General features: G+C 42.6%; 1 protein-coding gene across 1 annotated transcript; it reads left to right on the forward strand.

The window, feature by feature from the left end:
• Nucleotides 1-3399: 3399 nt before the first annotated feature.
• Nucleotides 3400-7806, forward strand: Hasp (Hig-anchoring scaffold protein). The gene is made up of 5 exons (XM_029304830.2): nt 3400-4626; nt 4708-4838; nt 4925-5165; nt 5267-6083; nt 6356-7806. The coding sequence occupies exons 1-5, from the start codon at nt 3837-3839 to the stop codon at nt 7617-7619; spliced, it is 3243 nt and encodes a 1080-aa protein (XP_029160663.1). The 5' UTR covers nt 3400-3836; the 3' UTR covers nt 7620-7806.
• Nucleotides 7807-16547: the final 8741 nt, after the last annotated feature.

The following is a 16547-nucleotide window of genomic DNA, read 5'->3' on the forward strand; positions in this document are numbered from 1 at the left end:
AATCAATAATTCTCTCCGTAGAAAAAAGCGCGCTTCTTGATTACATCGAAAATTCCTTACGATACTTCAATAACAGAAACTTGAAAAAGTGTTGTCTAATAATTCTTAACGTTCGTTTGCGATCCATTAAATGTAGCTTAAGACATATATCGAGTTGAAAGAGGTTCGCCAAGCGTAGGTGCATCTGTCAAATGAACGCGCTCGGTGACCAGCGTGTTCGCGCACAAAGAAGCGTCAGCGGCACATAAAGATTCAATGAGTAAGTGACGACGTGGATGCCTCCGCGATGCTCGAGAGTGCTCGAGATCGTTCATCCGAAGTGGATGCTGGCAGTTAAAAGAAAGTTTAAGTGCCAATAGGCGACGGAAGATTGTACCGAGACATTTATCGGATGATAAGAAGTGATCTTTCGACGAGACAGAAACATTTTCACAAATTTCATTGATTAGCAAATACGCGTGTGTCTGACATTTTAACGGAATAATAATTTAAGATGTGTTATACACGTATTCGATAGCAGATAAATATAATTACAAAAATCAATCTTTATTATAAATAATTTAAAAAATTAATAAAACAAAGTAAAAAATTGACAAAGTCAATTGTTTGAACAGTAGTTACTTGTTTGAATTTTTACTTTGTCATATGATAAATGTGTAGAAACTCACTAGGACAGGCAATCATCGGCCATAAGCCGAAACGTCCGGTGGCAAAACTCTCTTGCATATCCCCGGAGGCGTCTGCTTAAATCAATTTCATTCTGTAATTTTGCCTCTTCTAGACCAACGCCAACTGGCGTCATTTGCTTCGTGATTGAGTGCGAAAGATTGCAACCGGATTATGCGCGAGCCGACGAGTATGTATGCGCGCGATCAGAGTCCGGAGATTCTCGGACCCGGAGAACGACCGTAAACCATTATTTCGCAGCGTCATGTGGACGGTGCGCGAATCGCAAAAGAACCTTCGAGAGGCTGAAGAGAGAATAATGGATTCGCGAGACTGGGGATAATGGTCGCGTAACGAGCTGCAGAATGAGCAGAAACGCGTAGCTTTTGCCGAGAGTCGAGGTTTCTTTTTCTTTCTTTTTTTTTGTTTCGTACTTTTCCACATCCGGCGCGGATAAAGTTAATTGAAAAAAAGTGAAACACTCTGCGAATTTACGGCGAAATTTACTTCTTAGACCTTTTTAAACTCTTCGGGAGAAGCTTAACGAGAAACTTCGCCAGTCATGTTTTCTCGTATTCTTGACTCTCGCGCAACTTAAAAAAAAATTAGTAGAATAAAAAAATTGCTTAAAAAGTCGGATACGAGACCCACTCTTCGAGCTTTTCGGAGAGAAAGTAAAATGAAAAGAAGCATGCAATGTCATGTAACGCAACAGTAAACCGACACTTTGATAGTCAGTTCTGGTTTCTAAAACTGACGAGGCGTGTGCCGTCCATCGAGGACGAAAAGAGACATCCTTAGAAGAAACTCGACAACAGAGTCTCTCATATTATATATTTATGTTGTACTCGTTCAAAAAATCCTCTTGACATTATTCTAATTTGTGTACCTTTGACTAAATCTCTTCTACAAGAGAATAAAGATTACGGTTAATCACGTTAGAAAGTAAAGCGGTATTTTGTAAAATTGGTCACACGATGATTGAGACCCACTGTTTTCCTTCATTCCTTACAGTGAAGAGGCGCCACGAGGATGTCTTTGAGCAAGCTGTCCTCTTGTCTTCCAGCCACTCCCATTCTCAGCTACCGAGTTGCTGCCACTCTGTCAATCCGGTCTTATGCTATGAAAATGGCCCTGACACTGAATGACTCCAGAACCAATCTTATTAAAAACGAAGTTGTCATTTTACCGTAACGACATAAGTACATAAAAAGGAACAAAACATTGTAATCAGTTCAAAAAATATTAACGATTACTTCCGCTGTAATATATGGTTTTTTTACATATTAATTAAATTTCTTATAAATTTAAATATTTTATAAGTCGTAAGCATAAGAAATATATATTTATATAAGTATTATTTTTTTACAATAAATTTTTGTAAAATAATACTACAGTATATATCGCATGTAATAGTTGAATCTTCTTGACTGTTTCTTTTCCCTCAAATGAGAGCTATTCGGAAACGTCTCATTTGAATAAGACATATGAAGATATTCTGGAGACACGGTGCAAGAATGATGAAGAGCGATTGATCATGAGATTGAATCAAGGATCACCCATAGTGTTGCCGGGGCATTGAACCATATCAATAGATTGCTATCGTTACGAAGACAATGGTTGACATAGGCTTACCCTAACAATGATGCTTGACTTAGAGATCGAGGATTATCTTGGTAGCGTGACGACTAACAAGCACAAGCCAGAGATAGGCTCGACTTTGTCCGATGAAAACCGATCTCCGAGCTACTACCCACGCTCGTACAAGACTCGCGTATTTTTCACTCGTTCGCTACTCGACGCCAAGATAAGCAAATAGCTCTCTTTGTCATGCAGATCGTCGTGGCGCCGTTAAATTGAAAATTGCAAATTTTTTTCTATGAGACGTCTCGTCTTCGTAACTTCGTGAAATCATGAGGTCATCGCGGTGAACGATCTCAGGCAACATTTGAACAGACAAAGTGCACTTGTTGCACGTCGTACGAAAAAGGAGAAGCCAAGGAGAGGCCAAGGCGAACGCTTTTAGAGAGACAATTCGTATCCGCTGCGTGTATTGTGCTCGAAGAGCTTAGGATTGGCTCGCGCGTGTACAGTTGTATATCTCAAGAGAAGAAATGTCACGATTTTAACACCTTTCCTTGTTGTAATTTTTACGACACCATTTTCGCGACGTTGCGTTTTTGCTCGGTTTTGTTCAGCTTCTCTCTTATTTTTTTTTGTCTCTTATGTGTATTTTGCAAGACATTTTTTTTCAACAATTTATGTTTAAACAATGAAAAATGTGATTAAAGTTTAATAGCCGTTAATTACACAGTAGACACTTTTCACTTTGGAAATGTTTAACGATTTCTTTGACTATGAGTTTTTTAAAGTTGAGAATCAAATTTAAAAAACTTTCTAAAGCTTGATAATATTTCAATCAGTAGTTTGCTGCATAGCATCAAAAGTATATCGCTACGTTAATTTCCTCGTCAATTATAATTACAGTCAAAGTTCGATTATAATAATTAGAAATGAAAATTCGATTTAAAAACAAGGTTCGCTTAAAACTGTCATTATATCTGAATACCATCACGAAGAGATGAGTGCCCAGGGTAGGTGGCTGCGCAACCCTTCAATGTTTTTATCACCGAGTTTCTCCTCGCCATCTGCTGGAAGCTGAGAGAATCAAGAGATGTATTGAACAGGCAGGATGCGCGCGGCGAGATGCGCGAATATTCGCGAATTCCCGTCAGCGGGGGACCGCAGTCCGTACAATAAAGAAAAAAGCTTCCAGGATAGAACGAGAGGAAGCGAGGTGGAGCCAGTAGGAGCGGAAGAGCATTCCGGCAAGAGAGACCGACGGAGAGAGTCCCTAATCTTCCCGGACGCTGAAGAGCCGGGCTCGATTAGCAGTCGCATTCGCGAGAGAAACAACGTCATCCCCGGAACACGAGATGACATCCGCGGTGCTCTGAGCGGGACTTCTGGTGCACTTCGATGGGTGATCGTGCGCACCTGAGGGATCACGGCATTGGCTCTTCGTAGGTCTCCGAGTGAGATGGTCAGTTCGGATAGTCGAGCGGTCATGTAAACGTCTCGTGTCCGGGTGTCGTCGTGTCGTGGTCCGACCGTAAACGTATCTCCAAACTGAATCTTCGCGGAATCTAGAAATCTTTTCTTCGATCAGAATGAGACCAAGCGCGATTGTTCTGTTACTTTTGCTGTGCGCTCAGTTTCTCACATCGGAATCGAAGCTTCGGCAGCAAGCAGCCGTAGACGATGACGATGATGACGACGACGATGACTGGGATGATGACGACGAGGACGATGACGATGACGAAGGCTATCATCCGAAACCCGAGGTCGACGACGACGGCCGGATCTATAAGAATCCACGAAACTCACCCTCTGCCATGTGTCCGAGAGACGAGGAGCAGGCGGAACTGATGGGTCAGAAGTGTCTGCGAAAATGCTCGACCGACGAAGACTGTAAGAGCAAGAAGAAGAAATGCAGATGCGACGGAGCCTGCGGAATGTCATGCATCAAGCCCGAGCGCGAATGTCCGGCGTTGACCGAGATTGATCACGGTGTAATGACTGTCACCGGAAAATATTTCGGGGATAGAATCCATTACGCCTGCGACACCGATTACTTTATGGTTGGTATATCTGAAAGAACGTGTCGCGCCGACGGTCAGTGGAGCGGGACCACTCCGTCCTGTAAGAAGGATTCCACCTCCTTCTGCTCGTTACCGCCGAAGATTCCAAATGCACGCCACAACGCTCCATCGGAGCAGACGACCTTCGATCTTGATAGTACGGTGCAATATTTCTGCGGTCATGGATACGTGGCGATGGGGGTGAAGCGAGCGAAATGTCTACTGATGGAAGGTAGTGCTAGCTGGTTCGGGCCGGACATCACTTGCAAGCCTCAAAGCTGTGGATCACCTCCAGACATTGCTAGCGGATGGCACTCTGGTAAGTTCGATCGATTAACATGTTCAATATTTTACAATTCGGTAAAGACTCGTATTTATCAATATTGATACTGCTTTTAAGGGGAATGTTACACGTATGAGTGTCGCGTTGCGTATCACTGCTCGGAGGGTTATGAATTAATTGGTAAAGCGGAAAAGTTGTGCCTGGCGGACGGAACGTGGATCCCGAAGGAGTTGCCGCAATGCGTTCAAGTAAGAAATTAATAATCAAACGTCAAAATCGAAATATGTTTCTCAGAAACGTACCTTGACGCGTGCTTAATACATATCTCGTGTAGGTCACGTCCGTACAGTGTCCGAAGCCGGATAATCCAGTCAACGGCAAGGCTGTCTACACCTCCTACGCGTATAATTCCATCGTATCATACGAATGCAAGTACGGTTATACCGTTGTAGGCGCAGCAACGAGACGTTGCGGTGCTGACAGAAAATGGACTGGAAAGACGCCTACTTGCCAGGAAATCAATTGCGGCTTACCTGGCGTACTGTATAACGGTTGGATCGAAAACATTGAGGCGGGTGTGTTTCATATCAAATTCAACAGATAATATAACTTTAATTATGAGTAAGCAGTATTTTACAAATTTCCTTCTTTTTTTATGAAATTATCGCGATCGCAGGCACAGGTATGGGCGCCAGCTTAATTTTCCGCTGCAAGGATCACATGAAACTCGAGGGCAATACTTCTTCCGTCTGTCAGAAAGACGGTAAATGGCGTTATCCTCTACCGCAATGTTTAGCCCCGTGCGTCGTCCCGCAGATTGAAAACGGTCACGTCACCGTGGCCAGCCACGACAGAGATCACATTAACAACGTTACGGTGGTGGAACACGGCGAGAGACTTCTGGTTAGCTGCATTCAGAATTACGAATTCGCCGCCAACAGCACGCCGGTGTTATGCAACAACGGTACTTGGTCGATAGTGCCGAGTTGCTCGCCGGCCCGCTGTAAGCAGATGCCGAAGAGTCCGAAGAACGGGATGGTGATCGCGCCGAAGACGGACCACGGCATGAAGGCGGTTTTCAAGTGCAAGGATGGCTTCGAGCTGGTAGGCGGCGGCCCTAAGAACGATTCCACGTCCGTGCAGTGCCGCTACGGCAACTGGATCGGCGATATACCGCATTGCAATCAAGTCTTCTGCCCGTTTCCCGGCTTCATCCCGAATGGCAAGGTTTTCTTAGTGGGCAATATGGGAGTTTACGATTACAGGCCGTACGTCAGAAAGATCGTCAACAACAAGCAGATTATGTACGATTGCGACAAAGGTTACGTTCTCGACGAAGGACCAGCCGGTGCGACGTGCATAGGCGGTGCGTGGAGTCCCAAGGAGTTACCTAAGTGTATTCTTGGACAGCATCCTAGACTCAGATGGAGCAGACGACGTAGATCAGTGGACGACGATGTTACTTTGAATTACAACGTTACTCTAAAGTTACAGTGAGTATAAATATTATCGATAAAAAACTTGTATAAGTTTGTTGATGCAAAAAGTAAACGATTAAATAACTTGAAGTCATGCCATACTACAAAAATTTGATTGATTAATTGAAAAATTATTTTATTTGCTTTTAAGAATGTTTTTATATTATTTCTCTATTAATTATTTTCTTAAATATATTTATTTAAGAACAGAATTATTTTAAAAAATGTATTAATAAATTATATATATATATATATATATATATATAAATTAAATATTAATGTTTCAGAAAATTCATTGATTTCTTCCGTAAAGTGGGCAAGAAACTTCTGCATATGGAGATGAATCGCAGTCGCGAACATGCCAAGCATAAATCGGAGGCGAAGCCAGCATCCGGTATCAGTTATCAGAACAACACCAATGCAACCGAACCATCGGTTTGGAAAACGCATGCTGGTCACGGCAATAAATCTCGTCTGCGAGAGGAGAGAATGATCGACTTTCTCAAAATGGTATACAGAAAATTACAGCGCATGGACGCCAGACAACCGAATAATTCTAGCAATAATACCATGCACGATTTGTTGAACGCAATGAGCAAAAATTTCTTCCACGTGGATCTCGCAGAATCGCGACGAAACAACAGCAGAAACCGCTCGGACTTCGAGATACGCAATCAGAGAGAGTTCATTAAATTAAAACGGGAGTTCGAACGAATCATGCGATTCTATAACAAGTCAATACGATGGAACGAGAAGCAGATTCGAAAGGACGCGAAGAAAAAAGGTCTGTCGCACGCCGAGAAACGTAAGGATAAGAAGAAGCATAGGAAGAATTATTACAAGGGCTTCTACGAGTTCGTCAACAGTTACGTAACCGAGAAATTGTCAATGTTGGAGGCGCGGAACGCGACCGAAGAGCTAATCAAAAAGATGAATATCGACAAGTTCACCGTGAGAAACGGCACGACTTTCACGGTCGGCGAGATGTACGCGTTTTTCAAACATATCATACAAAATCGATTAAACTCCTCGACGGAGGAGAGTGTAGTCGTAGAAACCAGCACGACACCGGCGCCGAAAGAGGTCGAGTCATACAATAATCAATCATCGACAATCCCGAGTAACGACGCCGCCGTGCTGGACAACGAGATCCCGGCCAAAGAAGGAACGCCGAAGCATCGTAGCAAGCGAATACGAAATGCCTCGGAGGATGCTGCCGGGGGCTCGCCGCGACAAAAGAGGAAGCTTCTGTCCGTAAAGTCGGTCGGCGATCAAAAGAATTCGCGGAAGTCCGCCGACGATGCAAAATCAAAACAATTCACCTTCGACGAGCTGCAGGCGCAGCAGCAGAGCCGCTCGAAACGATTCCTGCCGCCTTCCGAGCTGGATAATCAAATATTTCTCAAGAACTTGTATCTCAACGCTTACGAAGACGAGTATCGAGCGAACGTGAAACGATCTCTCGACCAGATGAACCATACGGCGGGTTGGCTGTCTTCGAAGAGGCGCAAAGGAAATCTCGGCGCGTACGAGGTCAAGTGTGAAAAATAATGTGTTGTGATATTAACGGAATTTATTAAGTTATTTACCGATATCAATCGATTTTAGGCGAGTGTATACACTATATATATATAAATATATATATATATATATACAATAGTTATAATCGTTGTCCCTCGTCGATACGCACTGTAAACGTGTATCGCGCTTTTTTGAAAAATAAATCTTTTCCATGCAAGCGTCCGTACATCCACACATTCGCAAGCATCCTATTAAATCGTCAATAAATGTGATAAAAAGATAAATAATAAATGATAAATCTTTTATTGTATAATCGCGTGTACATAGATCTGTGCACGCAAATTATATACAATTACAAGAAGTTAACAAAATAAAAATCCGATCAAATTTACATTCCGCGTTGTGCAAGCTTTAAGTATATAGTAATCGCAAACTGGTGCAAACACACCATCAGGCTGCGATTCTCGCAACACTTGGATTGCATCACACACACAGAGACGCACAGAGCGATGCCATTAAATTCCTTTTCCAAATTATTTATCTTGCGTGCACCGGTTCTTCATAAAATTACTCGGCAATCCGAGCACGGGAGGCGCGGGTATGATCGTAAACATTCGCAATTGCCGCGCGATATCTCACGATCTGGTTCGTACCACCGTGACGGCGATTATGCCATAACACGTTGGGGCAATTAAGCCTAAAAATAAGCCGGAGCCCGAAATGGGATCAAGGGGCGCGGTCGAGGCAAGTAATTCGCATTATCGCGCGGCGACGCGCGCATCAGCTCGCCCGGCTGTCAATAACGACGGGTGTCATTAATTACGGGCCAATTATAATTGGTGAATACTCGCGAAACGCTCGTGTTCGATGCTATCGGGTGACGCGTCGCTCATTAACATGTCCCACCGTGTTTACTCGCGCCGCTCTCTTCTCGGAATCTCCATTAAATAGATTAATCGCGACCGCCTAGCGCATTCGTCATTGTAAGGAACAAAATCGCGGGACATCTATGGATAATACATTATATACGGAATACGACGCGCTTGTCAAAAGAGAGATTATATTCAAATTCGCTCTCGATGTGAAACCGGATTTACGCGCGAAACGCGCAAGTCATTGCGCGAGTTATTGGCGTTGACTAATGACGGATCTTATTGTTAGAATATCGTCGAGATAATATCCTCTCTCACTTCGCGATGTGTAAATTACTATTCGTGGAGAGACATTTCGTAACAGAACCGTGGGATAATATCCCGTGTGATAATTTTTGTAGGTGGAATTTGATGAATATTCGTCCGCGCGACGAATGCATTTGAATTTTAAATATCGTGTCAACTCGAGAGCCGAGAGGAGAGCACGCCGAATAAGGTACTCTCTCGGAAACCGACGAAAATCGATACATCGGAGGGGGCATTGTTCCCAGCGTCCCGTAAATGGCGAAGCATTAAAGCGCCTGCGCTCGACGAAAAGCGAAGCGGGAGAAAAATAAAGGTGCCGCGCAACATGCACGGCTAATTCACTTAGACTTTGCGCGTTCCTGGCATTATTCCAGCTCATACGGCGATGATTATGCGGTCAGTTGACCGGTGCTAAACGTGCTAAACGCGAGGGAGCTCGTGGTAAATGGCTGCCAGCTAGTTCGAGTCGGCAATCTCCATTAGAACCTTCTCACGTGCAACCTTTGGCATACACGGACAGCTCATCGTTAGAACTCTTCAAAGTATGTTAATGACGAATAATGAAAAGCACGTGCGTGGCAACGGATCGCAAAAATCTAAGCGTAATGAGATTACTTCGAAAAGCTTCCAAGTGTAACAATTACAGGGGATTGCGTTCGATTATCGATAATACAAGCCGCTAATTAGGTTTTCCAGCGAAACTCAAAGGGCCTAGATCACGCTAATTGCAATTAACGGCAATAATTCACGACAAAGTAACGCGATCTGAACAAAAGAACGTAGTTCCGATAATTCCGCTATCGATTATCCACTTCAAATACTTGGCTCCTTTCGGATTGAGCTTTTTAGTCTCGTATTTCGCCCCTGTCGACATCGTGAATTGTCGTGTCGTCGCCGGTAAACCACGACAATGCGAATGAAGTCGGGCTCGGTGGCAGAGGAGACCCGAGTAACCGACGATAATCTCATTGAAAGAAGAGTTAAGCGGCGTCGGGCTTCCTGCCAATTCAACTTGCCAAGTGTCGCCTTAGACGCAGTCAATGCCGCTGTGAAATTGCTGCCCGCTGGCTAAAGCTTAATGAAATCTACCGGTATTTCGCTCAAGGATTTGCCTAGATAACCGTGCTCGAATAGACGTAGCAAAAACTCCATTGTTCACCGCCACAAGTTTGTGAATGAAACTGGTCCGTGCCTGACCACGCTGCTCGAATAGATTAGAGAAACTCGGGAAAAGGGTTTGCCGCGCGCCTTTCAATTGTATACTGGACGGACAATTGACCGGTAGGTCAGTTAGCTTCCTGCAAGTAGAGCTCCTCTACTATAAAGCCGCTATTTTATAAAAGTTCCCTCTGTCCATCCAGTTCTGAGCGAAATATAAAAAAAATGTTCTTGTTATTTCGAAATTCGTTACAAAACCCATGTTCGCTTCTGTGAATAAAAAATAACGTTCTCTACAAAAGTTACAAATATTATATAACATGAATAACTTTGAAAATAATTTTATAATTTAAAATAATTTTTTGAAGGAATAATATTAAAATTTATTACAATTATAGTATTTCCATTTTTTTCCATACAATAGATTATAATTTAGATGTATTATTAAAACATATACTTTAATTTCGTGAAAATTTATTTTTTGTGAGCAACAAGCATACACTTGTTACTATTAACAATAAATTTGATGCTTGTTATATACATATTAAATTTCACGAGAAATTTCCTAAATTCATAATAAATGAGCGCATTTCATTGTCAGTTCAAATATATTTTATCTGCAATGCTCTTTAATGCGTTCCTTTTTTACCGCAATTTAATTTGCAACTTCGTGAAGTACAGTTTCGACAAATCTACCACGGCTAATTATTAATTCATTATTCTCTCACGAAGAATAGCGGTCTCTCGCGTGTTTTTTCGTTTCTCCAGTCTGATTTAATTTGATCTCATATGCTCACTAATGCGATGATACGAATTTGCGTGCACAGCGTGACGTCCAGTTTGAAAATTGAAATTTGCGAGCTGTCGAAAAAACGTGCTAATGAGCGAGATGCACGATTGATTACAGAGCGGCGGAGAAAACAAGCCGCTTGGTAAAAAGACGAACCGCTAAGTGATGTCCTCAGGAATTTGCCACCTGGAATTGTCGGCGTGTCTCGAATCGCATCATTATAATTATCAACGCGAAAGCGTATACGCTTTATTGTATCGTCGGGGTTCCGTAAACGCCTTAAAGCGGCCCTGAGCGAACGGCATAGGAAATTAGCCAGCTGGCACGAGCGAAGCCCGAGATTATGACACTTTCCTGGTGGTCATCGAGTATCGACGAGTAGCGGACGAGACATCTGCCGATCTCCTATCGACTCGGCTCTCACTTTTCCAAAGAAAAGGGGATTTGACCCGTTCACCTCGCCCGCTAGGTGGTCGCTTCTTTGCCACTTAGCGCGCATCACGGCGCTTCTTCCTAGCGGACAGCTCGTTTCCCGTTTCGCCGCTCTATAATCAACCGTGCGTCTTGCTCATTAGCACGTCTTTTCGGCGGCTCGCGGATTTCAATGAAGCTGGACGCGCGGTCTACAGTCTACGCCGTGCACGCGAATCTCATTCGTAATCACCGTCAGGTCGGGCATAAGAAAGTTTTTGCCGCGAGCGCTTGTGGAAACGGCTTAAGCAGGTGCCGCGGCCATAATCGAGCGCGATCACACGCTTCGGGTGAGATCGCGCCGACCAAATTAAATCGGATGCGAGGCGGCTTCGCCGAAAGACGAAAAAGCACACGGGTGTGTGGTGAGCAGGGTGAGAATGATGGATTAATAATTGGCCCGCGGTAGAGGAATTTGCCGGAACTACATTCGCGAAGCTACAAATTAAATGGCATTAAAAAAGGACCGCGTTAAAGAGCATTACAGATGAGATGTATGCGCTTGTGTCTAAATAAATTTCTAATTCGAGAAAAATGTTTAATGTTGGTTACAATTTTTTGTTAATTCAAGTTTGTTGTTAAAGTTAACAAAAAAATAATTTGATCAAATCAAGAGTGCATCTAAATTTCCGTTTTGTCAAGAAAATAGTTAGTAATTGTAGTAAATTATATTTCTCCAAAATAATCTTTTTTATAAAAATATCTGTTTGGAGAATTTAACAAAATGAAACTTCTTACTTTCATCTGTCGATCTATTAAGTTCATCGCACATAACACGGACTTACTTTTATGGTAAAGCAATTATAACAGATGTTCGAAAACCACATACTTAAATCGGCAGTAAACGAGAAGATAAAGCGGCAGATAATAATAAAAATTGGACATCGGAGGTTTCGTTTCTGTCTCGGCGCAGATTTATCGAAGCATCGCCAAATATGGATTTCACACCTTGCTGTTGCACACGGCAGATCTCTGTGTGTGTAGAGAATAATGCGGCTGTGCCACAAACTGCAGATTTCGCGTCTTACCCATCCGTTTAAGGTATCGTGCTTACGGGCCGATTACACGCTGATTAATCTCAATAACGAGAATTTCGATGGGGATCCGACCCGACTCTACCAAGAAAGAAGGAAATAAACGCCTCGCACATTATTTCCACCTTTAGAGGTCACCGTTAACGATCAAATAAAATTAAACGTCGAAAGGCCTTTATATTTGTTACACTGTGAGTAATTAAACATTTTCTCTCAGCGAATCCTCTCATATTATTGCATTTTGAAAATGCACGGGCGATAGTCGATAAATATAATAATTTCGTTCGCTTTATTTCTCGGTTATACAAAAATGTGAAAATTCTCGTTGCAAAGAAAACTTTCGATTGAAAAAAGCGATGCTCGTTAAAAAAGATTCGACGAAATAATTGACATTCTATTTCGGTTCCGCCGAATGATCGATCAAGATGTACTAGAGTGTCCCGTATATATACTCGCTTAACCAAATAATGACTGCCCGCCGCGACGTATAAACGCAGAGGATCGATGCTGCTGGGCATCAATGGGGGGAAAAGATACTCTCGAGTGACGGGCGAAAACGGAGTTAATCAAATGCACGCTACGTGACGCACGAAAGCGAACGAGCGATCCGCTTTAATTGACACGTATACGCGTCCGCTTTCCCGCCGCACATCACGGCCGAAATTGAATCTCTTTGACCGCTGAAAATTACTCCGATGTATATATTGGCGTGTACGATTAAAAATATATATATGTCATTCGAGATATTTATGAGGATGTCGACGCGCGAATACACCTTTTTACTCGATATTAATTGGTGTTTTTCATTTATTTTATGTTAAATAAATATTATATATGTTTGAATGTATTTTTCATTTCTATTTTATAATATAAAGAAAGTTTCCGGTTCCGCTCAATAACTTATTCGAGCGTATTACACGGATGCAGGATTACATGCAAACGTTACGTTGTAATTCCGGGTCTTCTGAAATAATAAGATAGATATCTGGATCTTCTCTCTCCCTGGCTTAATCCGTCCACTCTGGCGAACGGATAAATCTGTTCTCGACTGGATGGATTTCTCATGGGTCCTCGCATGGATCATGGGATTTGAAGATGAATTAAAGCCTATCGCACTCAGACCATTTCAATTCGAGATGCGTTTACTACTCGTCGAAAACGAGCCTGGCCGGTGGTCTCTCTTCGCTCGTATCTCGCTTATTGTGAACTGCTCCTTGAATCCACTCTCGCTCTTTCTCGCTCGCACTCTCATCGCGGCCTGATCATCTAAGCGTGTGTGGATCTTTTTATAACCGGATTTACAGACGCACAGGTGGTGCGACTAAACGTACACGCATAGGGCTGAAAAGATCGGGATATTGTAAGTCTCGAGATTCGAATTGCCTCGAAATTGTGCTCTACGAATGAGCTCTCCAGATGAACATTGGACGACGATGGTCCTTAGATCGAGAAAGATGAGATTCGCGTTTGAATCAACCTGCCGGTATTTGCACACACATGGGAGTATGACGTTCTATTGGTACAACGTTCAACGTCGGAAATGTAATTTAATGCATATGTCATTTCAATACATTCAATATTACATTTCATTCATTTATAGATTATTACACATAACATTTTCTATCGATGATATGTTAAAAAAAAAAAGAATCTTTATCATCAAGTTTGAATCGACGATGAAGATGATCGCACAAATAAATGTGAACCTTGTTTCTAAGAAAGGATCTCCTAGACGTTAATAAGAAAAAACACAGATGTCTACTACGGATTCTGTGGACTAAATTCGAATTAGATTGGATCCAATTTATACTCAATTAACTAAGAAACGCGGTATCTCTTTTTCAGACGGAAAGAGAGATTATTCCGTTCCGAGCGCTTGAGTATTTATTTCGGATTCGAAGAGGTTCTCCATGAAAATTGGTCACACTAGATTTCGGAATTGATCCAGCTTCATCGTTTTCGTAAGTACCATCCACCTTTCAAGAAGATAGGTACCATTTCGAATCGAAGACGTCTCGATTTCTTTTACGCGAAGAGATAGGAGATGGGGAGCACTTCGGATGATATTACGAGCGTGCAAAAGGCGAAACCATCACGGACGAGTTTCTAATTCGGAAATGAGCCGGTCGACTCTCTTTAATTGAAGGATATAACGATGTCCTTGTGTTGGAGGTTGGTGGAGCCGCGATGAACTCTAAGCCGGCGACCGACAACGCGATCCCCTGTCCTCCTCTCGTCGACTCCTCGCATCGGTCTATTGCGTGAGGGAGGCTGAAAGAACGCGTTGTTTTAGACAGAGCGAATGCGGCCCGTCATCGTTCTCGACGCTCTTCATCAACGAATAATGATGAGTCTTATACCTTGAGACAGCGTGGCGATGAATAGCTCGCTTGTGAGATTTTATGATCGCTTGGAGATTTTTGTTACGAGCTCTCGTCGGTTGTGCTATAAATATCGCACGATTTTGGAGAGAGAGAGAGAGAGAGTACGAAAGGGATGGCTGGGTCCGACAGGAAATGCCCGTAATCGGTCATAAAGATGACCTCAATCTTTGTGCAGTCACTTATATTTTCGTAATAAAAAATTATAATAAACGAGAAAGATATTATTTGACAGAATTTTAATCGACATTTCATATATTGCATAGAAAATTAGAGATGTTTAATTGATGATATCCAAGTGGAAAAAAACGAACTCTGAATTTTTTTCTCTGATAACGTCAACACATCGATATGAACGAAGTAGCTAGTCTCCATTTTTATGACATGATGCTATCAAGGCAGGATGTTTACGAGCGGTAAAATAAATATTTCTGATAAAAATTCTGCCGAGAGCACATGGTAAAATAAACCTTTGAATTTTGTAAACCGTGTTTCCCGCATAAATTGAAAGAAAAGACGTAAGAGAGAGAGGCGCAAGAAAGAAAACGAATTTTTACACTTGAACGTGCGAGACGAATGCGACGTTAAGAGGATTATGCATTTAATTTATTGTGTTAATATGCTGGATTTCGAAGAAGAAAGAGAAATATGCCGGTGAAGGCGAACATTTCCTTCTCGACTTTCTCGTTGCGATATTTCAGCAAAACAAAGTTCAATCATTCTCACTACATATCAGATCTTAGCTTGAAATCTGCGATAGTAATCCGGCGCGATACGTTATCATTATTGAGCAAGATACAAAATGTAAGGTTGAAGTCCCGCGGGAAATAAAGAATTCTAGTGAAACGAAGAGAAAAGAGAAGCACGTTCAACACCAAAAAATGATCGTCTCGCAAAGAAAGTCTCGTAAATGCTAGCCGTTCATTCTCTTGTGTGCGAGGGAATAAATTTTGTAAAGAAATACACACTGTGTGGTATACATATGTAGATAACAGAAAGGGGAGAGAACGTTGCACGGAGGAGAATGCGAGATAGATGCGTACCGGCAACGAAGACGGTCGGGCTTGACCTCGGGGATACATTATTGATGATGGCGCACGCCAAGAATGGTGACTAGATGGTAATTTTCGACGGGACGAAAAAGGGCTACGGTATTCCATACGCTCGGTTCCTGCAGGATTAACGTCGCGGAGGACGTCGTGACGCGGTAGGAATGTCGGATTAGCTCGCGGCACCGGAGCCTGTAACTTTACGTTAAATCGATGGTCCGCGCAGTTTGACAGCTCGATGACGAATATCCGCACTGTAAGATCATAATTTTAATTAATTCAAACGCTTGCATCCACGCGATGAAAAGTCAAACAATTTATGCGAAGAGAAAAATTAGAATAAAATTAAAATAAGAAAAAATCTAGTCTTTTTTACATTTCCAATAAATAAAATTTTTTCAGATTTATGAGCGATCCTTAGAAAAAGGAACCCGGCTAATCATCAAACAGCGTATTAAACAAAATTCCTCGTTAAAATAGTAAATTATTACATTCGAAAAATTCAATGATTAATCAATCACATTGTCTTGGAATGCAATACGTGACTAACAGAAGATTCCTACCTTTAGAAAAAAAAGGCTCGTATGTAAAACCACGAAGAGCTTACTCGGGGAGAGTCGCACGATCGCTCGGGTACTTCGATCAAAGTCGAAGCAAGACCGGGAGCAATCCTTCGGCGGCACACAAGAGATATCCATCTACAATGATGCTAAGGACTGAAGGACCGGGCATTTGTAATCCCGAGTGAGAGACCAGAGGTCGTGGAAGGGACCAGCCGGGCAGCCCAATTTATATATTGCGTCCCGGAGACGTCGCCGATTAATCCTGAAGGAGTCGCGGGACCACCCAAGTAAACCTAACACCCTTTCTCGCCCTGACACCGGTCGCGCGTCGTAA

Source organism: Nylanderia fulva, unplaced genomic scaffold, assembly GCF_048542155.1.
Source record: "Nylanderia fulva isolate GAGA-0341 unplaced genomic scaffold, ASM4854215v1 Scaffold13, whole genome shotgun sequence".
NCBI classification, from domain to species: domain Eukaryota; kingdom Metazoa; phylum Arthropoda; class Insecta; order Hymenoptera; family Formicidae; genus Nylanderia; species Nylanderia fulva.

Bases quoted from the DNA above. Each gene is read 5' to 3' on its own strand.
- Hasp (XM_029304830.2), top strand. From the start codon at position 3,837: ATGAGACCAAGCGCGATTGTTCTGTTACTTTTGCTGTGCGCTCAGTTT. The intron at 4,839-4,924 runs GTAAGAAATTAA...TATCTCGTGTAG, and splicing joins AGTTGCCGCAATGCGTTCAA to GTCACGTCCGTACAGTGTCC. The intron at 6,084-6,355 runs GTGAGTATAAAT...TTAATGTTTCAG, and splicing joins AACGTTACTCTAAAGTTACA to AAAATTCATTGATTTCTTCC.